General features: G+C 33.9%; 1 protein-coding gene across 6 annotated transcripts in view; it reads right to left on the bottom strand.

Moving 5' to 3' along the window:
• The window catches only part of LOC142618728 (DExH-box ATP-dependent RNA helicase DExH7, chloroplastic), a 34,977-nt gene extending 12,578 nt beyond the window's left edge, over positions 1–22,399 (bottom strand). Inside the window, exons 1-24 of one of the 6 annotated variants that reach the window (XM_075791734.1) lie at positions 21,971–22,399; positions 21,196–21,301; positions 20,883–21,073; positions 16,782–16,829; positions 15,624–15,774; positions 15,116–15,534; positions 13,963–14,181; positions 12,524–12,635; positions 12,130–12,327; positions 11,743–11,834; positions 11,070–11,192; positions 10,137–10,223; positions 8,074–8,174; positions 7,539–7,596; positions 6,191–6,256; positions 4,591–4,673; positions 4,296–4,479; positions 3,248–3,400; positions 3,049–3,150; positions 2,794–2,946; positions 2,077–2,196; positions 999–1,139; positions 806–895; positions 667–723 (exon numbers count right to left, since the gene is read on the bottom strand). In XM_075791734.1, the coding sequence (XP_075647849.1) occupies positions 667–723; positions 806–895; positions 999–1,139; positions 2,077–2,196; positions 2,794–2,946; positions 3,049–3,150; positions 3,248–3,400; positions 4,296–4,479; positions 4,591–4,673; positions 6,191–6,256; positions 7,539–7,596; positions 8,074–8,174; positions 10,137–10,223; positions 11,070–11,192; positions 11,743–11,834; positions 12,130–12,327; positions 12,524–12,635; positions 13,963–14,181; positions 15,116–15,534; positions 15,624–15,774; positions 16,782–16,829; positions 20,883–21,073; positions 21,196–21,301; positions 21,971–22,291 (3,375 nt within the window). In that variant the 5' untranslated portion in view covers positions 22,292–22,399. The remainder of the gene's footprint in view (positions 1–666; positions 724–805; positions 896–998; positions 1,140–2,076; positions 2,197–2,793; positions 2,947–3,048; positions 3,151–3,247; positions 3,401–4,295; positions 4,480–4,590; positions 4,674–6,190; positions 6,257–7,538; positions 7,597–8,073; positions 8,175–10,136; positions 10,224–11,069; positions 11,193–11,742; positions 11,835–12,129; positions 12,328–12,523; positions 12,636–13,962; positions 14,182–15,115; positions 15,535–15,623; positions 15,775–16,781; positions 16,830–20,882; positions 21,074–21,195; positions 21,302–21,970) is intronic. The other 5 variants (XM_075791755.1, XM_075791741.1, XM_075791763.1 and 2 more) reach the window with 5 other exon arrangements.
• Between the last annotated feature and the right edge of the window lie 1,116 nt (positions 22,400–23,515).

Here is a 23,515-nt window from a genome sequence, read left to right as displayed (position 1 = left end):
GTCTTGCCAAGATCAGTTGTGGATACTCTTTTGGTTGGTGGAATTGGCCTGGAAAACATTTATCTAGCATTTGGAATTTAGCTCCGCTATGCTTAACGTGGTGTCTATAGAGGGAGCAAAATTGGAGGACGTTTGAGGACATGGAAAGTTCTGATGGCTAGTTATTGGCTTCTTTCAATGGCTCACTTTTTGATTGGTTTAGGGCTTGGGGACTCACCTCTAGTGATTCTCTTCCTATGTTCCTTAACTCCCTTCATTGTAATTAGTATCTTTCCTTTCTGTTTTTCATTTTCTTTTTCTATAATTTTTATCTCTGCCTTATGACTTTCTACATGAGGTAGAATTTTTTTAATATACATCTTTATTACTTATCAAAAAAAAAAAAATGTACAATGGATGGGGGATTTCTTGTAATTCTTTATAGATCACTAAAGTCTTCCGTCGTAACCTTTAGGATTCTCTTCCTTTAGAGAATTCCGTTTATTTTATTAATAAAATTCTTTAAAACTTTTTAAAATTTTTTTTTTAAAAGTAATGATAATTATGGTCTTTAATTCAACAATCCCAAGAAATTCTATTAACATGAATCAGGCTTGCTGATTGTTTCCGATATTATCCATACATTTAAAAGTAAATCATAATCATCACTTTCAGAACCAAAACTACCTCATATAACAATGAAATTGCTGAGGTAATAGCCTCCTCCCTAGGAGGTTCTAACGCCTGAAACAGAAGTTAAAAAATAAAAACAGTTAGACAGTTCCATCAAATTAAACATCTGCAGTTAAAGAATTGTGTTACTTACCTCGGATAAAAGAGGCTTTACATAACCCAGAGCAAGTAACTTAATCTGTAAACACAACTCCACTAGTGGCATCCGAAGCATCTCAGGAACCTTGGGAAAAAAAGATGGTAAACGAGTCCTTTAATTAACAGAATTGGAGTGAAAAGCACAAGATATGCACCTTTAGAGCCTATTTTTTTCTAGCAGAGAGTACCTGAAAAGGGCGCATGAGTTTCTCAAATCTATTACGAGTATACAAGCAAAAGCATATTCCAGGTTTTACACGTCCAGCTCTTCCTCTCCTTTGCCTTGCATTTGCTTGAGATATCCAATCTTCAACCATGCTAGACAATTTCTATAAGAGACCAATTTAAACAATTAGATTCCAGGATCAATTACAGCATACAGGGAGTACAGAAATAAAGAAAGTGACAAGTTTCAATAATTACCAAAGAAGGATGTAGCTATAGGGAGAAAGACCTCTATTAGTGTCTAAGTAACACAAGTTGATCAGAGCAACTCAGCCCTCTTATGGTATCCTTTCTATTCTACTTGCAATGTTTACTACCATTATCTCTTGTACAATCCTAATTTAACGCAGTGGCAAGAACATATTAACTCATTGGATTGATAGGTTCAGCAAATGTTGGGTTCCACAGAAATGGAACATCCTCCCCTTTGTAAGAGTAAGGTGAAGGATGAGATCATGTGTTCAAGACCCAACAAGTGCATATGTAAATAGCAATAAAAAAACATATTCAAATCTTTTCCAACAATACAACTTTTTTCTTTTTTCTTTTCTTTGGGATAGGTGATAAAAGAAACCTAATTACCAATCTTTTTCCAACCATAAAATTTCTATTATTAAAAGAAACCTAATTACCAAACCAGCATTGCATATTAGATCATAAGAACAAGAAGCAAAACTGTCTCAGTTCTCTTCCATGAAACAGTTGCAACAAAATTCCAAAAACTAATACAATGTCACTATCCTTTTGCAAAAAATAAACATGTAATTTGACAAAAACAAGTAATTTGACACACACACAACGCTAAACTTTATTAAACATGTAGTATCTTCTTGTTACATTATTTCTCTTTCTTGAATAGATCTTGACAAAAAGGAGGAAGAATGCCAGAACATGGTCTTATCTTTGGCAATAAGATGGAAATTACTATACTACAGAAATATAATTGAATGTGTATGAGTGGCTCCAATATGAAGGATGTAACTGTATACTACTGCCCTTCTAATCAACTAAACATTTCATTAGAAAATGAAAAGGCACAACCTTTTGAGGGTTATAACGATTCTCCTTATGCTTTCCACAGTCAATGACATATACCACATCGTCTATGGTTATACTCGTCTCTGCTATGTTTGTAGCTATAATGACCTGAGACACAAGATATTGAAGATTATAATAAATAAGTTTGGCACAAGGAGTCAAAGGGCAACAGAAGCTGGGAAACATCACACAAGTATATGTCAAACAAACAACTAAAAGTACTACAAAGGCATTTCTTCATCAAAGTGAGTACAAAAGGACTACAAAGACACATCAAGAGAGAACAACCTTTGTTGTTTTAGATCTTCCTTTAATGAGAATGGTCCAGTTTAATTAAGAATCCAAGCATCAATAACTTCAGACATGCATGTTTTGTGAATTTCCACCATTAACTTCAGGCATATATGGCATTGAATTTTCTACACCAATTACACAAGATCTCATCACCAATTTGTGCATGAATTTATATTGGTGCATGAATTTTTAATAGATCACAACCAGAACAAAATGAAACAACAGGAACATAAAGGGATATGACCAAATTTTTAATTCCAAGTTATAAATAAACAAGAACTTTCATGCACCAATATAAAGCAATGAAGCATACAATTTATTTAAATGATGACTTCAAGAGTGTACAAGATTTATCATAAATGGTGATCTGCAAAATTTAAATGCAAGAACCAACCAGCATAGGTGGCCTTAAATGCAAGAACTTGCCTTGCGTATGTTTTCAGGAGGACGTAAAAACACTTTTTTTTGATCAGTTGATGCAACGGATGAATGTAAAGGAAGAATCCAATCAGAAGATGGCCCGCCAAATCGGTAAGAAGCAACTAGCTTATCATGTAACGTGTAAATTTCAGACACCCCCTGTTATGCAGTACAGCAGAATAAACATATAATAATATTTTCCAGGAGAAAACAATAAGGCATACATAAATGACCCAAGAAAGGATGATGGAAAGGACATACAGGTAAGAATACAAGTATGGAACCTTCGTCACAAGTTTCATCAACATGACAGATTAGGTCTTCAAGAAGATCATAATCAATAACATCTTCATTCACTATTTTCTGCACCCCAAAAAGGAAGAAGAAGAAAAGGTGAATTTGTCAAATTATGAAGTCACCTTGAAAGTGGTCTCAGGATTAAAATCTTGAAGACATTTACCAAATTCTGTCGAGTTTGTTCACTGTATGATTGATAACTGCTTGGCGAATAATAGGGGTTAATACAGTCTTCTGAGAGCAGAGAATCGTCTCCCCATGCAGATAAGACAAGATTCTTCTTGCCCCTACGGTTATTTATGGGACCACTCTGGAACTTTGACAAAGCAAGAGCTCACAACTTAGAGGATGACTATCAAAATAGTACTCCATAATCCAACCAATAATCATTAAAAAAACAAAGGTGAAGGAAACAATATATGACATTATTAAAATTGTACTCATTAATCCACTCTTTAGAAAATAGTATACCATATCAAATACGGAATAACCTGCCTGGTTGAACTGACATTATGACAAGCACCATAAAAACGGAGAGAATAATATTCAATCATCATTGTACATTTGATAGCGGGCTAAAAAATAGCTGAAAAGCATTTAGTCATGGTGAACTACCACTGTATTAGCACATAAATCAAGAAATTTGGGTTAATATATAAGGTACATGTATGGATTTGAATTTCATAATCAATTCACAAAGCGATTTCATAATTGGGGAATGGAATGCTAGATACTTTGAGGATTGTAAATGGTCTATTCTTGATATAAAGTTTTTTTTTTTTTTTTTTACAGTATTCTCCTCAAATGGAGCTTAGTTTTGCCTTCATGTTCTTGTTTGTTCCTCCCTGTTCTAGTTGATCATTGTAATCTAGGTTCTTAATTTCTTCCATTGAAGTACATTTCCAGTGTACTTGGGTTGACTATTTTTAATAAAAGCTCTTACATTATTTATAATAAAAATAAATAAAGAAATAACAAAAAAACTAGATCTGAGATAGTGTTTTCTTAATTCCATAAAAAAAGTGCACAGTTTAATTTTTTAAACCTCTCAGCACATATTATGAATGTGCACAAAGAAAAGAAAATATTAGGAAAAACAAATAGATGGAACTATGAAAAACTTGACTAGTACAACAGAGAAAAAGCTAGCAAGAGATGTTTAATAATTCCATATCAAATTGAGAATAATCTAGTACTCAATAATAAGATACCCTTTGATTGGTGGATGTTTCGTTCCTTATAGAAGCTGGAGAATCTGAAGCAACGTGATAACTAATGCTTTCATATATATCCTCAAGAAAGTAAGTTGTCACAGGATGAGTTCTGCCTTCTGCAGTAATTACAGGGCAGTTACTAAAGTATCTGGAAAACAAATTGGAATCTACAGTTGCAGACCTGAACATTTAGAACATAAATAAGTCAAGAAAATCAAGACAAGCTCACTAAAGATGAAAACAGACAAGATATGCATAATTATACAATACAACAAAGTACAAAATTGCATACATAAGGATGATTTTCAGTTTTGGTGCGCCATGAGCAGATTGCTTCTCTATCAGATTCTTTAAAACAATGAGTAGGAAATCACCCTGAAAAAAAAAACTAGCCAATTATTTACTCCTTTTTCAAGTCAGTCTTTATTTCTTCCTGTTACAACTTCCATATTGTTAGTCAGATTCTCTCTGTACAGGAGATCACACATAATAACAGGCTTTTAAACAAAGTAAATAAATGAAATGCAAACCCAATAAACTTAACCATATGAGAAGAGGAATGTTAAATACTTATTCCACCTACTGACAAACAAATAAGATCACCAACCTCTAGGTGGCACAGATTTTACAGTCACTTATGCATCTAAGGCAAACAAGTGTTACAAGTCACACAAAATTAACTCAAGTAAAACCAAAAGTAAATATGTTGTCCATCAAGCAAGGCAGAGGAGTGACAGGAACTATGTTACAATTGCCAACATTTATGCTACTAAAATGATTGAAATTGTGATATTGTGATTACATTTTTATCAAGCCAATTGTATGCACCATTTCCATGAAAGCGATTCATCAACATTACTAAAAATAATAAGAATATATAGAGTAAATTTTAACATTAATTCAAAAACAAAAAATTCTCAGAATCAGATCATTTGTTTTCCTTTTCGCTCTTAATTAGCCTGAAATTTTTTTGATATTAGCCTTGCAACAAGTGGGAGTGGCCTTATACTGAAACATTGCCATGTTCTGCATATTCAAAGAGGTTTACCCCCAGTTAGCAGCCAAATTTAATGTCAACTCTGATTTTGATACCCTAATGCAAGTAGAAATTGGTGACCTTACATATTTAATTCTCCTGATCTTGGCCAGTAGGATATGGAACTGTTAATCCAAATCTCTTTGCAATCAGATAGCAAACAAGATTAGTTTCAGATATATAAGTCCTCTAATTTAATAAGATGGACCAAACACAATGTTCTAGGACCATTGATTATTATTAATTCATTTAAGAGACTTTGACATAATTAAGTGGAGAACCACTTCCATTTCAAAGGTTGTCAAATTAGCTAGCTTTAGAGCAGATTGGTTAACTAAACAGGAGTTTCTATCTCAAGAGCTTTTGATGCAACCAAGGAGCTTGGGCTTATTGCTTTTAAGTGTGTACTACGCTAATCAGCTCTAACCCAAATAGCACCTTACACATATAACAATAGGGTAAGGGGAAATTCATGAATTGACACACTGCACACGCGCGCGTTGTGTGTGTAATTTACTAATAAAGAAAAAAGGTTGCTATGGGTGAACAACAACTTCATCTCAATGTTGCTTCTGTCACTTTGGCAGATTCATATAAGATCTTTTTTTTGATAGGTAATGACAACTATATTAATGAAGAAGCCAACCCATGTACATTGGGGATGTACTGTGGGGCAAAAATCATGAACCAAAATAACAACAATTCATATCAGATCTACACAAGACCTAAGTTCTCCCTACCAGATCAAAACCATTCATGCATTTGATCAACTACGAAATGGCTAATGCAAATCAACTAATTATTTAAATACCCAATACCTTATTTTTTAAAACTACCTAAAGTTAAACTAACTCACCAATAGAGACCGTTCATGCACTTCATCAACTATGACATGTGTGATGTCACTCAAGTTCTTGTCCCCCTGAAATTGAAAAACATAACAATTAAGGTTAATGTGCTTCTAAGGGGAAGAATAACATAATAATACAATACTTCCCCTAATATATAACTAGTCATATCATCATGAAACAATAACTTTGGTAAGTTAAAAATATTTAAGTCACACGTGCAAATGTCAAACCAAGTATAGAATATTAAAAAAATGGACACCAGGCAGTCACTTCTAATGACCGCTTTAAACTATACTAATAATGGTTGTAATCACAAGAAATTCATTAATCTGAAACAATTTGGTGAAATAATTATTATGTATCATTAAAGGTAATGTATGAAACACAACCAACTTAACTCAACTAAGTCTTATACCAATTAATTAATTTAGGATAAGCCTTTAATTAAAATGAAAGAAAAGAGTATATTCTAAATGACATTTAATCATTAAAAAAAAAGTGGAGTGGCATTTCAAGTATAGGCTTTTCTTTTTATTTTAATCAAAGAATTATCTTAAATAAATGTTATGTTCACTTCACTTTGAATGATACTCCCTTCGTCCCAGTTTGTTTGTCCTCTATTCCATTTTGGGATATCCCAAAATATTGTCCTATTTCTAAAAATAAAAGTCATTAATTTACTAATGTTCCTATTATACTCCTACTTTATTTTCAAAACCATTTGAAAAGAAAATTAACAAATACTTTTAAAAAATCAATCTAATTGGGGCACCTTTTTAATTGTCTCATTAAGAATAACTATTTTTAAAAAAAAGTTGATAAATTTATTTAAGGGTAGTTTTGTAAACTTATACAATTTTATAAGGCAAACAAAACAATAAATGGTGTTCCCTTAAAAAAATTGACTTTTCAAACAAGACAAACAAATTGGGATGGAGGGAGTAAATACTAGATTTTTAAGGCTGCAGCAAGAAAAGGGAAGGACAAAGAGAAAGATTAGTGACGTGATTTATCCACTAAAATTGGGAAAAATAAAGAGAGAGAGAGAGAGAGAGAGAGAGAAATATGTCAGACAGCATAATAATAATTTAAAATAGCTAGGTTGCCATTGATAGATCAGTAAGGGTTCGTGAAGTAAAGCATTTCAAGCATCTACACAATTTATAGGCATGTAAAATTATAGTACTAGAACCAAAACAACCACCACCACAACAACATAACAATTTTCTTTTTTGGATAGGTAACAACATAACAATCAAAATTTAGATCTGATATGAAATCAAAAATCAGCATGAGTACCATAGAGATTACAATAGATTCAGTAACATCACCCAATCAAACAGAAGGGCATACCGCAAATTTTCTCAGAAGAATGCCCGTAGTACAAAAAAGAAGCTTTGTTTTTTCACTCCTGAGATCACAAAATTAAAGCAAATATAAGTAATACAGTTAACACACACACACATATATATAAAGTGAAAGGTACATTTCAATTGGCACTGCTAACATGATTACTACTTGAGTTTAGTCTTAAGTATCCTGATGGTGATCAGTAACTCTCTCTGCTAGTTTATATACGCACACCAAACAAAATTGCAAACACTTGATTCTATATACTATCAAGAACATCTTAGCCAAACACGTCAACATCAGATTACTAACGAAAGAGAAACCCAAAAAGATAGAAACATAAGGCAGAATCTGAAATCACAACTGAACTCCAAAACTGTGTGTCTATGAAAAAGATTTGAGATTAAAAAAATGGATCGTGTAGAACTATAGAATACTGAAAAAATAACAACAAAATGCAGTCAAAGCAATATAAGATGATGCCTCTGATATTATAAGCACCATAAAAAACCAATTAGTTGAGCAGGCATATGAACACCTTGCACTATCAAGACGGACTTGATAACCAACCAAAGAACCATCTGAACCTGGTGAAGGTTCACAGCGCTCATCAGCAACTCTTTCAGCCACAGAAATAGCCTACAATACAACACAGCAAAGATAAACAACAGTTGCCAAGTAAGAAATAAAAGCCTGCCCTGTGTTTCAGTATAAAGCAATCTCAAAATTAAAATTATTTGCAGAAAATTATGCAAAAATCTATCTCCTAATGATTAACATGGCAGTTTTATAACATAGTATCAACCAGTCCAGATTAAATATGTTTTTCGAGGATTAATAACAATAATCACAAAGGATGATTAACAAACAATGAGGATAATAAGTTAAATAGAGATAATATGTTTCCACCAGTGCATTTGCAGCTGTCATACTGCCTCATAATGCCCCTAAACAAGCCTCAAATAGACCTGCACTAGAATAGAAAAGGTAGAGCCAAGCAACCCAAGCCACCATCAAGACAATATTTGCAAGAAAATGACTACCAACTACACGATTTCAAGCAACAGGGTAATGATTTGAAGCATAATAATCAGATAGATGAAATATTTTAATTTGTGCCAATTTCCCTATATCAGAGAATTGAACTTCAAAAAAAAAATGTACAGAGGCAGATTAACCATTTCTGATGTTAACCTCATGAGAATCAGGGGCATTTACCTTGTTGGGGATCATAAAACAGCTTCATTGTCATTGCTTTTCTTGTCAATATAAAGCTTGAGATAGTACTTGAAGTGAAATTCAGAAAGAAACTAAAGTGTAGTAGCACTCTAAGTGCTTTTTTTTTTCCTAGGTAAAGGCGGGGGGGGGGGGAATGGTCCGAATCCTGGTGCCCAGGCAACACAAGAGGTGCTAGAACCACCAGAGTATCCCTCAAACCCCAGAACTCTAGGTTCATATATCAACATATGTTACATATCAATATTTTTTATTATGACGGTAACCTCACCAAGGCAGGGCCCTTTGGACCCACCCTGGGGAGTAAATAAGTTTCAATTTAAATCTCCAACCAAAGGGTGATAGGAAGGGTTTTCTTGTCCAAATCTGTGATATGTAAGAGCATTTTATCTATGACATCTTTAGGTTGTATGCAATGTAACACATTATTTTTTACAAGAAATACCACATAATAATAATTTTTTTAATTATTGGTAAGGTTATCGAGCTCCACTAGCACCTCTTCCTCTTGCAAGTGCTAGGTGGAGAGTAGGGTTGAGGGTTCAAGGCCCACAAGGTGTGTGTTTAATTTACCAATCAAAAACAAAATTATTAGAAAGATTGGTATTAGGACCTTCCCACACCCCATGCCACTTTACTACCTAAGCTCCAGACCAGCTCCAATATCATTTTCTATTTCACTTTACTGGATTTATGCAGAATAATATGGACAATCTTATTTGTGAGAATAGTGTCACGATCTGAGGAATCACTAGCTACATTTGTGTTGTCCCACAAAGAGTCAAACTATAATTAGGGTTCTTCGTACTCACTTATATAGCCCAAATAAACCTAGAAAACACCCGATGTGGGACGTAGCGCATTCTAGTGAAAAACTTTCACTCAAACAATCCAATAAATCTGATCCACACAATCCAAGGTATTATAAGCACCCTCGCTTGAATCCTTAATGTCTTATCAGGTCCTGCCTTATGCTACAACTCCTACCCCACACAGCATTATCTGGTTATTTCTAATTTTGTCATGGCCCAAGGAAGTTCCAGCCACATTTACACAACATCTCAAAGAGACTAGTCAAGTTACAATTAGTGCTCATTATAATCACTTGTATAGCCAAGCTCAACCTAGTAAATACCCAACGTGGAACTCAACACACAACCATTTAACACTTACACTCATACAATCCAATCAGATCTTATTCACACAATCCAGGTATCATACATAACCTTGTATAACAAGAAGCAACATGCATGAACAACAGAGTTAACAAATTAACCAAGAAACTAAAGATGCTTTACATTTGAGTTGAACAAGTAATGTTGATTGCAAGATTAAGGCAATACACAACTGAATTGAGATACCCACCGCTATTCTTCTTGGTTGCGTGCATATAATGTTACATTGTCCACCACATCCTGATTCAATCATTTCATCCAAGATAAATTGTGGAACCTACATAAAATGCCAATTAGATAACACATTGTTGTGAAGTAATAGAAATTTATAGAAAATGAAAAGGCTACTCAATGTTCAATGATGAACATAAAGCACCTTGGAAATATACAAGTAAATCAATAGGAAAATCTAAGAGAAATTTGGAAATAAAAAATTGAAGTACAATTAGTAAAACTCCATGTCCGAGACCAATCATACAAGGTAACGAGCAGCAAAGACTTCAATTGATCAATAGGTCTTGATCTATTCAAATGTGCAACTATTTCGTTCTTTCCACACTAACCACATCATACACACTGGCACCAAATTCCATACATTCAAGGAATGTTTCTCAAACCAATTGCGCCAACCAAAGCTAAGGATGCCACCTTGTCCAGCAACACCCATTGAATCCCAAAAATCCTAAATACTTCACTCCATAAAGCATCAGCAATCTCATAGTGGATCAAAAGATGACTGATTCTCCACTGCAACGACACATCCAACACCAATTGATGAGCAATAAACCTCTCTTGTTGAGATTATCAATTGTGAGAATCTTACCCCACCCAGCTGACCACAAAAAGAACGACACCCTCTTGGGGACCATCACATGCCAAAAACTCTTCCATGGAAATAGATAGGCATTATTTCCATGGATAGCACTATAAAAAGAAGGAACATCGAAATTGCCACTCCCAGTAAACTTCCAAAGAAACTTATCATCCCCCACCCCTCTAGGCAATTTTATATAAATATGATCTAAAAATGAGAATTGGAGAAGAGTAACAATGGCAGCACCAAAGCTCTAAAAATAATACACCCATAAGTAGTATGCATCACTGCAAACTAATTAATCTTTACCTGAGTTGTCTTCCCAGAGCCCGTTTCACCACAAACAACAAGAACATTATTCTCCTTCAATAGTTGCAGAATATCACCCTTCAAAGCAGCAATAGGAAGTGCAGCTCTAGTTTTCAACATGTCCTAAAGGGAATAACAAGTATTATAGAACATAGAGAAAAACATAATGTATGTACTAATAATGCACAAGGAGATATTAAAAGAACTATAATGGCAAAAATTGGAGTAAAACCGCAGCCATGCAAAGTACTAACAGCATGGAATATAATAATTATCCAGCATATTTATGTGACTTTCCCAAACACATACTGCTGACCCCAAACAATAAGATCTTGTAACATAATGAAACTCACAATTATTAAGAAGCAAATAAAGAAAATATACATACAACAAATTGATTCAGTTTGCTTGTATGGGGGGAGTGGTGTTTGGGGGGGGGAAGAAAAACACATATAGAACAGGCCATGTTTCAAAAGAAAGGTGAAATTAGACTCAAGGTCCTCAAGATTGAATAAAATGCCTAAGACCCAGCAAATGTTACACCTCCTGAGGTACTAGATAAATGCCAACAAAATACAAGGCTTTCAGAATAATACAAGTAAAAGTTTAAAAGTTGAAGCCTACTTGAAGGGAGTTCCTGATAAAGAGAGAATTGAAAAAAGAATATAACAACCTTGTATCTCTGCATTTTCATTTTATTCTCATGTTTCTGTCTCAAATATGCACTCTCTGCTTCTTTCCTTTGATTTACTCCTGCAACATGACCTTGACAAAGTTAAGAAAGATAAATCAAAATTATATTTGTTTTTACGTTTCAATAATACAAATTGACTTGGCCCCCACTAAAACTTTTTTACAAATTTTGGACCTATGTTTTTTGAAAGTAAATCAATGACCAGTTAGTTTAGCATCCACCTAATGTCTGAAACATAACACTTATCAAGCTAAGAGCTTTATTGTACTAGCTGATAAAATATTTGAAATTGTTCTCTCACATTTGAGCCTGAGCTTATTGGCACACAAAGAACAAGATATGGAAGGGATAAATGAATGAACATACTATCAACTAATGAATCAGAGCCGGCAAGAGTCGAATTTTCATTTTCTTCAACACGGAGCTTCTGAAATTTTTCTGGAGGCAAACAAGCTGTAACATCATCAGAAGCAGCTGAGCTAGAGTGATCCGCATTCAATAATGAATCCACAAAATTAGCCCTCCGATCTTCCACAGTGTCTTCCACGTCGGCCAATGATTCCCCTGTAAGGTCTCAAATGTTATAGCAATAGCCAACGACACTTACATGACATTTTGACTACCCCGATAAACAATATAATCTCAAACTACCAAAGATATTTATTAACTAATCTTGAAAAAGGCAATTAATATACAAAGAATTCAAACACTTTTAATAGTTTCAACAATAGATCTTAGAGAAGGGAAAAAGAGAAGTCACCTTCCTTCCACTGCATGACAAGAGAAGCATAGGGCTCCGTAACTAGTAGGTGAACTGGGAGATCTGGAAACAATTGACAAAGAGCAAATGCTGCCACTCTATTCTGTGCGTCCTGTCATCAAAATAATTCATATAAGTTATATTCACAAGTAGCCAGCCAATTATCCAACATGTGAGTTGACTATATATATATATATATATTAAATGGGATACAAGGAGGGAAGACAAACCACCCATTCTACAAATGGAAGGAGAAAACCCCTTATAAAAGATAAAATCACTAGTGATGAAAACAAAGTTTTAGAAAAAGGAAAAGGGAGACGAAAGGATGATCCTACCAAAGTGTAATGAGAATTTTAAAAAAAAAAAACTGTACTAAAGACACAAACAAGCAGTAAAAATCCCAAGGTCCTCTTTTTACATCAATATAAAAAATTCAAACCCCAATTTTTTCAATTAAAAGATCATTTCCATCTCATTGCCAACCATGATTAGCCAAAATAATAACATGAATGTTTACAAACACACCACCATCATCCCTAAATTCATATTAGGCATAAAAGTTTCACATCCAAAGACTATGCATGTTTCAATAGTCCGACCTCCTTTCTAACCATAAAAATATAACCCAATAATACCCTGTCGGATCAAATCCTCAGCTGATAAATATTCGGGCAGCTAGAGACCATTGTAGCCTATCAACAAACTTTAAGAATTTCCAGTGAGATGGACAAAGACCCATTGTGCATTCTACATAAGTATGTAAAATGTCGGAAGAAGCAAAACTATAATTTTTCGAAGCAAAACTATAATTTAATAAATAAATAAAACCCTGAAATCCAGGTATAAATCGAAACTCTTAATTAATTGAGGAATAATATCACCATTTTTGTTTAATAAGATACCAAAGTGGAGGATGATTGAAGTGAACTAACATTAAATTAACAACCAAAAACAAAACCAAGTGAACAAATATTAAAAGATTAACAATATATTAACACAAGTTAAATGCATCTTTTTTTTCTTTTTCTTTTTTTTCTGTGTGCAGATAAATGATACAAGCTAAATGCATCTATAATGTCAAAATCTACATCAATGACCCAGAAGTCCAGAGTCCAGACCACTACAAGATGTTAAAAATAAAAATGAAACAATTAGGACATCAACATACATATACATATGCAGTACGAAAATATATGAGCATTGTTCACAGTACTTCTTGCTATTTTTTTTACATTAGCATGATATTTTATATTTATATATTCTTGTAATCATGCCATAAACCTTTATATAAATATGTGCTAGGGTAAGGGACTGACTAATGCAGCCCTAGACCTTTTCTCAAATTTCTCTCCGTTCTTCTTTTATCTCCCTTGACCCTAATACCTCATATTCTACTATTCAACTAGCATGAACGGCACAGGGAATAGTGAGAGTACCTCAGCAGATTCAAAAGTTTCATCCTGATTTGGAAGCTGAAGGGTAATCAGTCCCCCAGCTTTTCTGCTCTTGCCCCTCCCACTAGCTTTACGCAAAACACTGACAGTATAGGAGAAACTATTTCCTTTGCTATGTACTTTATTAAATTTCGGAGCTTCCCACCCTGATCTTTGACATAATTGATGAAGAACAGCCTTGGGAATTTTTTGTGGGTCCCCCTATCATTGCATATCACAGAATACAATGAAAATCAGATAAAAATTGCAACAAATAGGAAATAAATAAAAGCATACAAGCGACATGAAAAGCAAAAAGAGGACAAACAATAAGCATTTTGAAGTTCTAATATGAGTCCACCAATTAGAAAAGATATAAGATTTTTTATATGGTAAACAGAAATGTGGACATGCCACTTTATTACAATTGAGGGTGTGCATGGATTGGGTTGGAAAGATTTTTCAACTAAACCCAACCCATCACATGCATAGAAACCAACCCAACCCATGGTTGGCTCGGCAACCCAACCCAACCCAACCCACAGTTGGATCGGTGGGTTGTGCTTACATGTTTTTTTGATTTTTTATGGATAGGGTGATTATGTGTTTCATGCCTTGTAAAAACTTGGATTCTCATTAATTATTTAATTTTTTTATAACAAATTATTACAATTCACATAATATGCTTAAATTATATTGCGAATTTCCAAATTCATCAAAACCAATTCTTAAAATACTAAATAAATAAAACAAAAAAAATTAAATAAGTGTAATAAAATAAAATTATATATATAGTGAGTTAAAAAAACCATCAACCTAAACCTAACCCAACCCGAAACTCAAAATAAAATTCCAACTCAACCCAACCCACGAAAACCAACCCAAGGCATCGGTAGTTGGATTGGGTTGGTGGGTTTGATGTACACCCCTAATTACAATGGTGCATCATTTTTTTATGAAGTTACAGTCACGCATCAAATACTGTACTTTTAGAGTCTTCTAACACAAAATTACAGCACCAAAAACCTTTTGAACTGTATCTATTTCCAGCTAAATATGAGAAGTAAAAGCTACACATCACTTAAATTTGATTACAAGTCAAATATTTCATATTATAATCAATGGTATTACTTCCAAATGCCATCTAATAAATTACCTTCTTCCAGATGCCATCCAACTTTTCTAAATTCTTCTCATTATATAATTTTCTCATCTTTTCTTGCTTCTGAAGTTTCAAAACTTCAGGAGGCAAAACATCATTAGATGTCGCATCTTCTGAAAAGAAACCACCAAGCTCTACATCATCTGACTCTTCTTCCGTAGCAGGTTTTTCCTGAATAGGTGAACTAGGAGAAGATTTGATTGAATTCTCCTTTGAGCCACAGAAATCCACATCATTTCCATCAAATGTTGATTCATCTGCACCCACAACAAAGGGCAAACCATCTTCAACATTGCACAATGTTGTTATCTCAGAGTAACTGTAAGGCATGGAACTCGTAATTGTGTCCCCAGATGTACAAACACCAGCTTGTTCATGTTCTACTTCTAATGCCATGATGTTATCTGATAATCCTGCTCAGAAAAATTAAACAGCAGATTAAAAAATGTGCTAAAAAAATAATGCTTAATATAAATCAGGAAAAAATATTATAATTTTTAACCTAGGGCAGCCAATTCTTGTTTAAGTTTGCGGATGATATTGCCTGCCTGCTCCTGGCTTTTCTTATCCCTTTTTTCCTTGGCTTTTGTTGCTTCCAACCGTGCAGCATGGTACTCCTTTGCTATAACATCATAAGACCTAGGCCCAGATACCTATTGCAATAAAAATAAAAGATGAAAGAGATAGTCAGTATCTTAAGGAAGAGAGTATATATATATATAATAGAAAGATAGTAATACCACTTTACATCAGAAACCATACAAACCTTGGTAGAGACAATCACAGAACATTGAGAAACTATACTTTCTCTATAAAGAGCTAGTCTACATTGCTTTTGCACTCTCACAACACGCAAAAGGAAAGGCCCATTGACACCAGTGTAAAATTTAATTGGTTTTTATACTGTTCCATTAGTTTTTTTTTTTTGTTTTTTTTATAAGATTTATACGTTGGTAAAGCCACCAATGCATTCATTCCCTCCCTTTATGCATCATGCTTGTCAAATATCAATTCAGTTAGGAACCAAGAATTGTCTTATCCATATACTGTTGCAATTTAAAAATGAGCTTGTGGAATGTGGATCTGATAGAAAATGAATGGATTGATGTGAGATTTAGTATGCATGATGGGTATGTAGAGAACTCCACATTTGTATTTGCTTAGTGTCATATATTATGTTCACAACCAGTCCCAAGTCCAAAAAAGAAGAAGAGGGTTGTGATAAATTGATTACCAGCTTAAAATTTAGCCATTTTATTATGAATGGATCCACTACAAATACATGTTAAGATATCCTCATATCCCCTACTAGTGACACACTGCATCCAACCCCAGATGCAATGAAAGTGAGCAAGGGTTAGCTTGGGCATTCCCTGTAAACAAAACGCTACATCGGCACTTGGGTGAAATAAAAATTGGGTAACAGTTCTCACTGTTAGTCCAAGAGAATAAGATTTTTATAGGCACTTGGAATAGAAGGTTTTTAATTGGGAAACTAATGGAAATCTAGAGAAATTTAACTTACAGAATATTACTTATGGTATACAAGAAAAAATAAAGATAATAACCGGGTAGGGATAACATAGATAGACGTCTTCAAAAAGAAGTTGCTTAGATTAGGAAAATAGTATAGATAATGGTGGCAAACAATTGAAAGTACCTCTTGAAGAGAATCAACTGCATCATCTTCCCATGTTGTGGATTCGTCCTGCAAATAATATATAACTATTATTAATTCCTTTACTACATTAACTATTTCCCATAACAGTATTCTTTTAAATACATGTATAAAGATACATCCACACGCTAGACAAAAATGTTCAAAAGATTTTGAAATGCACACTGCAAGGCAAACCTGATATGGGTTATCAAAATGAAAGAAAATGGAAATGCACTTGATAAACAAAAAAACACATTCCACGAGATGGTAGTTGAAAAACCATAATGAATTAAGAAGGCAATGGTCATCTTAAGCACAAAAGCTTGCTAAATAGATAGCACCAACAGCAAAATAATTTTGAGCTTCAAACTTCTAAAGCGGTAACTGAAGTCAAACTCAGAATTTATTTTACTTATAAATATAAAAAGTCAAAATCATAACTCCTTTTTCAGTAGATTTATTCATTAGATGATTTCTTCTTTAAAATAAAAGAGAAACCAACAGAAATAATTGGGAAGTGTGGGAATACAAGAGAGAGAAGATAAGGAAAACTACACTCATCAATGGTCAATGAATTAGGGAATTAATAGTGAATCTCTTTCAAATGTAGACTAATCCAGGTTTTTTTTTTTGTTGTTGTGTAAATGCCAAACTATCTCCTAAATTATCACTTTTTGATAAGTAACATAACAATTAAAAATTTGTCAAGTGAATAACCTAAAAACTTCACTTACCCAAAAAAAAAATCCCAAATTTCTCAATTAACATAAGCCTCCATTGATGTCAAATATTATTCAATGTCTTGTCATCAAGGGATCAACCCAAGGAAGAAATTATGCTGCCATATCAACAGATGAAACATAAAAAAGAGATGAAGTATATAGAGATTAATTGAATTTTCTAACAATTTTCGCTAGAACATCTTTTTCTTTTTTTTTGATTAGTACAAAAGATGTATGTTCAAAAAGCTGCCTTTATGCAAACAGGGCACAAAGCAAATCAAAGATTACAAAAAGAGAAAAGCAAAGAACAAAGAAGGAAATTAATTACAAAGAAGAAGAGAACTAAGGAACAAAGGGAGAGAATCACTAGATGTGAGTCCCCAAGCCCTAGACCAATCAAAAAGAGAACCACTAAAAGAAGCAAGAAACTCGTCATGTCCAAGCCCTCAAAAGTCCGCCGATTACACTCTCTCCAAATACACCACATTAAACACATCGGAACTAAATTCCAAAAGTTAGACGAGTGCTTCCCCAACAATGACCAGAAAGAAGCATATTCAACAACCAACAACTGCACTACCAACATACAAGACAATGGACAACCTGAGAAACAACACCATAACTATACAACAAGCTGTCACTCAATATTATACAAGCCACAAAAAACTTGACCGAAGTACTATTTCTTCATGGCATTATTTTCATTATGCAGCCTTATGCCTTCCTCAGACAGCCCTACTATTGATCAGTCAGATTGAAGGAAAAAACAAAAAGAATGCACCAGCATCAGTCCGTATTAAGGAAGAGAGTATGCAATTTGCAACTCAACACAATAACCCATTGAATCAGGTCACCAGTCCCCTATCATTTACAAATCAGCAACTCAACACAATAACCCTATATCACATCACCAGTCCCTTAGCTCCTTTCATTTTAGATTTCAACCGCATGTTACAGTAGTCAGCAAATTTCCCATCCCTTTACTATACACTAAAAAATTTAAGCCATATACAACCACAATCTTCAGAAAAACAACTTTTCTGGATGCAAAAGACTTTTTCAATCATTTTCTACTCCTTTCTTTCTGAATGTGGCAGATGACTACAGCAAAGTTAGCATTTCTCAGCTCTTTATGAACATAAGGGTGTTTGTGTTGCCTAGTCATCCATTCTACCTCCGATCTAAGGCAAAATTCCACTTGTAATTTCATAAAAAATAGCAGCCCATATTCTATTAGAGACTGAAGAAGCCTCTGATTTTCTGCAATTTTCTGGCATTGAATATGATTGAAATTTGGCAGAACCCACATACCCATGTGACATCCTGAGTTTTAAGATTTTCCTTTAAAGACCAGAAATATGGAGAAATGTCTTCCAATACTGTTGTTGGCCAAAGCCACATCCTCAAGATTTCTCACCATTTTCAAAGCACTGCGGGCAGAAAATACCCCATAAGCATCAACTTCCAAATTCTTTGTCACTGTTTGCCCATTCTAGAACACTACCCTTCCACAGTCCAAACCTCAAGTGAAGAAAGGTTTGTTGAAAGTAATAAATACTTTTGACCTCTTCTGAAAGTGACGTAGGAGAATTTAAGCCCAGAGATAAAAGGGGAACAAAAACAAAAATCTTTTGACCATTGTCTTTTATTTTTCTGCGTATATTGAATGAATTATTATGTCTTGAGTATTTCAAAAGGTCATGTGACTAGTGCGTGACTATTAATGAAGTTGGATGATTACAATTTAACTGTTGTGTAAGATGAAAGGCTAGGATTCAAGGGTTTCTAAATATAAATGGGCTCTTTTGAATCATTGAAGGCTGCATTTTCTTATCTAATCTACGAAATTTCATACTTGAATATTTCTTGAGTTTTTTGAGCCTAGAAATCAATGTTTTAGAAACAAGATAATAAGTTAGTACACTAAGCTTGAAGCTACTAACCATTAAAAAAAAAGCTACAGTCTGTTCCAGAAAATCTAAAAATAACAGAAATATCTTTGAATTCAAAAACATAAGAAACACAAACAAATGAAACAGCAACATAAAATAAATAAAAATAAAAAAAGTATGCAACTCAACTAAACCTGCAATTGATTATGTAAGGCCCCAAAAGACTAGTTAAATATTGTATTTGAGATTACTCACGTGTGTGTGTGTGTGTGTGTGGATATATATATATATATATATATATATATATATATATATATATGTGTGTGTGTGCGCGCGCTCAGGGCAACATAATTATTCTTCTCAATGAATGGCCCTTCGACAATAACCAAAGCATTGAGCAAATTCCTTTGAGCAAATCTCTATTTCTAAGGCTATTGGTTCAGGGGAAGAGGAAGTAATGGAACAGGGGTGAGGGAAAGGGAATGGAGGAATTGGTTTCCATTTGTCAAACTAATGGCAAGGGAAGGAGGGGGGCAGGGGGAAATTGAAGGATTCCTTTCAATTTAGGGCCACCACTTTGCCTCCTTACTTTGGGAGGAAATTATTGAAAAAATTCCAAAACTGAGAAAGTGTTTTCTTTTCATTTTGTCTATACTCTTTATTTTCTGAATCAAGCCCACCATTTGATTTCCTTCATTTTGTTTCCAAGATAACCAAACACCCAAGGGGAAAAAAGGTCGGCCATCCCATTTATATGCAACCAAGCATAGAGCAAAAGGTTCCAGTAGAATTCAGCAAACTCCTTGACCTATTTCTCAACTCCAAATACAAAATCAGGATGTTATCCCCAGTAAGGGCAGCAAATGGACCATGCCAAACCAAGTACTAGTATGTTGACACTAGCTTGGATGCCATGACATCATCCTTTTTTAAGCTCAGTTATTATCACATCTCAGCGAATGTTAAATTATTTTTTCATGCTATTTATTTTATTTTATATATATGTATAGATATATAGGCCAAACTAAAAGAGTAGTCAAAGAAATGGGCACTGAACATTTTAGTAGTTTTAAAAAGGAACAATTTGAAGGTCGGCCCATAAAACCTATACCCAAATCAAGCTTAAAGAGATCCTCAAACCATGCAAGCACGTGTAGAAATAGAAAAGCAACCAGTTGATAGAAATAGCTCAAACTTTCAACTTATTGTCCGCCTCCTCAATTCATTATAAAAAGATTAAAAATAAATAAATGGTATGAAATTTCTGATATATAAAATTTCAATTGTTCCTTAAGGATCTAGTGAAACATAATACTATCAAGCATTTTTAACCTATATGCATTCAGCAATAAATCAAACTGAAAAGAAGAAAGTTTGAGCATCTGAGAAGAATTAAAAGGCATATATTTCAATATTTCAATCCTAAAACTAGGTTTTGAAAAAGGGGAAGCAGTGTGTAAAAATGCCAAGGCGGCCTCTCTCTGTACCTCTTGCTGTTGTTCCATGTATTGCCTAATCCAATCTGCCTGAGAAGGTTGGCGTAAATCTAGAGTATCATCATCCCGCCGCCCCTTGATCTTAACAGAAAATTCTGGAGCTTCCTCCTCAATCTTAGTTGATAGGTCCACCGAAGGCGCCCAATCTTCCCGTGAATTCAATATGACACCAACTGAACCTCCTGAACATGGCATTAAAAGGCAGTAAAATCATTATCCAAAAACCAATGCAATTTCACTCAATTACTCTAAACTAAAAAAAATACCCAGCTTCACTATATAATCATAGCAAATTGAACTCTACCTTCATTCATACGCAGATAATTCTCGCTAGCAAACTTCAGTGGGAGCTCATTACCCGGCAAATTCAAGCATAACCAATCAAGACCAGCCTCAAATGTAGCACCCTCCTATTCAAAGTAACATACAAGAACAATCTTAGAAAGCAATAAGATACTTGAAAGAGCTATGCTTTCAACATTTAGTGCCAAATCACATTAAAATCTCCTTCAAAATAAAAAAAAAACAAAAAAAAAAAACAGCCATTGGGTCATAAATATCATCCAATCCAACAACAACAACCAAGCCTTAGTCCCAAAATTTTGGGATTGGCTATGGATAATCATTAGTGCATTTCATTGTATTCTATTAAATCAAACTCTTTGTTACTTCCTTAATTGAAATTCGTAATAAAGTGTCAGTATCAAAGAAAAAAAAAAAGCCCCTATAGCAATGCCATCAAATTTTCTTTTCCTTTCAATTTTCTCGGAAAATCAAGTGTCTTTGCTTTGATTTTCTTAGCAACCAAACACTCCCATTCTTCAGAACGCAAACAATTACACTCGAACTTCAAATACTTTTCCTGTGTAGCATCAAATTTTCTTTTCCTTTCAATTTTTTACGGAAAATCAAAGTGTCTTTGCTTTGATTTTCTTAGCAACCAAACACTTCCATTCTTCAGAACGCAAACGATTACACTCGAACTTCAAATCCTTTTCCGTTGCAGTATTGCTTTATTTTATTTTCGATTATTTGATTTTCTCGGAAACCAAACAGAGTGAGAGAGAAATGAGAGCAACCTTAAGAGCGGAGAGAGCAAGTTCAATCTGATCATTGGTGAAGCCTTCGCAAGAAAGCTTCTCGTAAACGGTCTTCAGCTTCTTTGCCTTCTGAGCCTTCGACAGTGTATCGTCGACCGGAGCCGAATCGGACCGGGCCGAGTTGTTGCTGTTGTTAAGCAAAAGCCGGCGGAGGCGGTTCTCGTTCTCGGCCGAAATTTGGAGTCTCGGACCGGACGATGAAGATGAAGATGAATTTTGCGATTTCGAATTCGGCTTGGTATTGTTACTGTTCTGCTTCTGCTTCTGTTGCTGCTGCTGCTGTTTCTTTTTCGGAGCCATTTTTGCTTTGGCTTTGCAGAGCAGAGGATTTCGGAGTTGAACAAAAGTGTAAGAATTTCAAGAGAAACTACAAGTCCTGAGGCGTGAAGAAAACGACACCGTCTTTATTTATTTATTTATTTATTTTCATTTTAGAAGAATCTGTATGTCTTAGATTTTCTAATCAAGTCCAAATATTATGCGTTTCTCAACCCAAAAAAAAAAAAAAAAAAATCCAAATATTATGTATTTAAAAATTAATTGAAGAATTAAAGTTACAAAATTAAATGTATTTAGATACTGCTTATTTGTTATAAATTAAAAATTTATTACTGAAAATACTGTAACAAAATAATTTTTAAAGCTATATATAATACTATAGGACCTAAATTTATCTAGAAATATGTGAAAAAATGAGTTTAATGGTACATAAGTCAAATAAGAAAAAATAGGTATACTAGAGTGTGATAAGATCAAAAGCCCAGCACATCATGTTAGGGCTTTATATGGTATTATTGTTTTCCGTTATTCTATTTTATTGTAAACTATTTACTCTTCACAGTCCATCACATTAAATGGATGTAGCAACTTTAGGGGATTTTGTCTCTTTTGTAGTTGCTTCATCAATTCATCTTTCGCCTATATATATATATATATATATATATATATATATATATATGAGCCTTCGCTCCCATTGTAATGTACTGAGAAAATTAGAAAGATAATGAAAGTAAAATAAATATATATATAAATTAGTTCAGAAATAATATGTTGGGGTAGATCACCACTAGAGAATAAGTAATTTAGATATAATATCATCCTCGTATTTTATTCTCTTATTTTTATATATATATATATATATTTCCTCTATTTTACAACATATATTTAATATTTTAAGGAATGTAGAGCTATTTTGATCATTTGGTTACGGGAATATGGGAGCTTTTGTGTAATTTGAGATCTGTCAAAGGTTTGTTGGAAAGTAGGTGAAAACGTTTGATTTGAAGAAGCTGAGTGGTAGTTTGGTAATACGGGAAAGCTTGAAGTGAGTTGGACCGATGGGCTTAGGCTTGATCTTGGTTGGGCTTTAAGAGCAAATTGGGCATGTATGGATTTGAGTTTTATTGTGTTAAAATGAGGTGGGCTTGGGTTTATTTGTCACAAGTTGGGCTTGTAATCGAGTTATGGTTTTTATTAAAAGATAGTTAAATTGGGTGACCCGACCAAATATTATCCAATTGAAAT

This window comes from Castanea sativa, chromosome 1, assembly GCF_040712315.1.
Source record: "Castanea sativa cultivar Marrone di Chiusa Pesio chromosome 1, ASM4071231v1".
Classification (NCBI taxonomy): Eukaryota; Viridiplantae; Streptophyta; class Magnoliopsida; order Fagales; family Fagaceae; genus Castanea; species Castanea sativa.
Note: the sequence above shows the minus strand (reverse complement) of the source record. Positions and strands in the feature narration are given on the sequence as shown.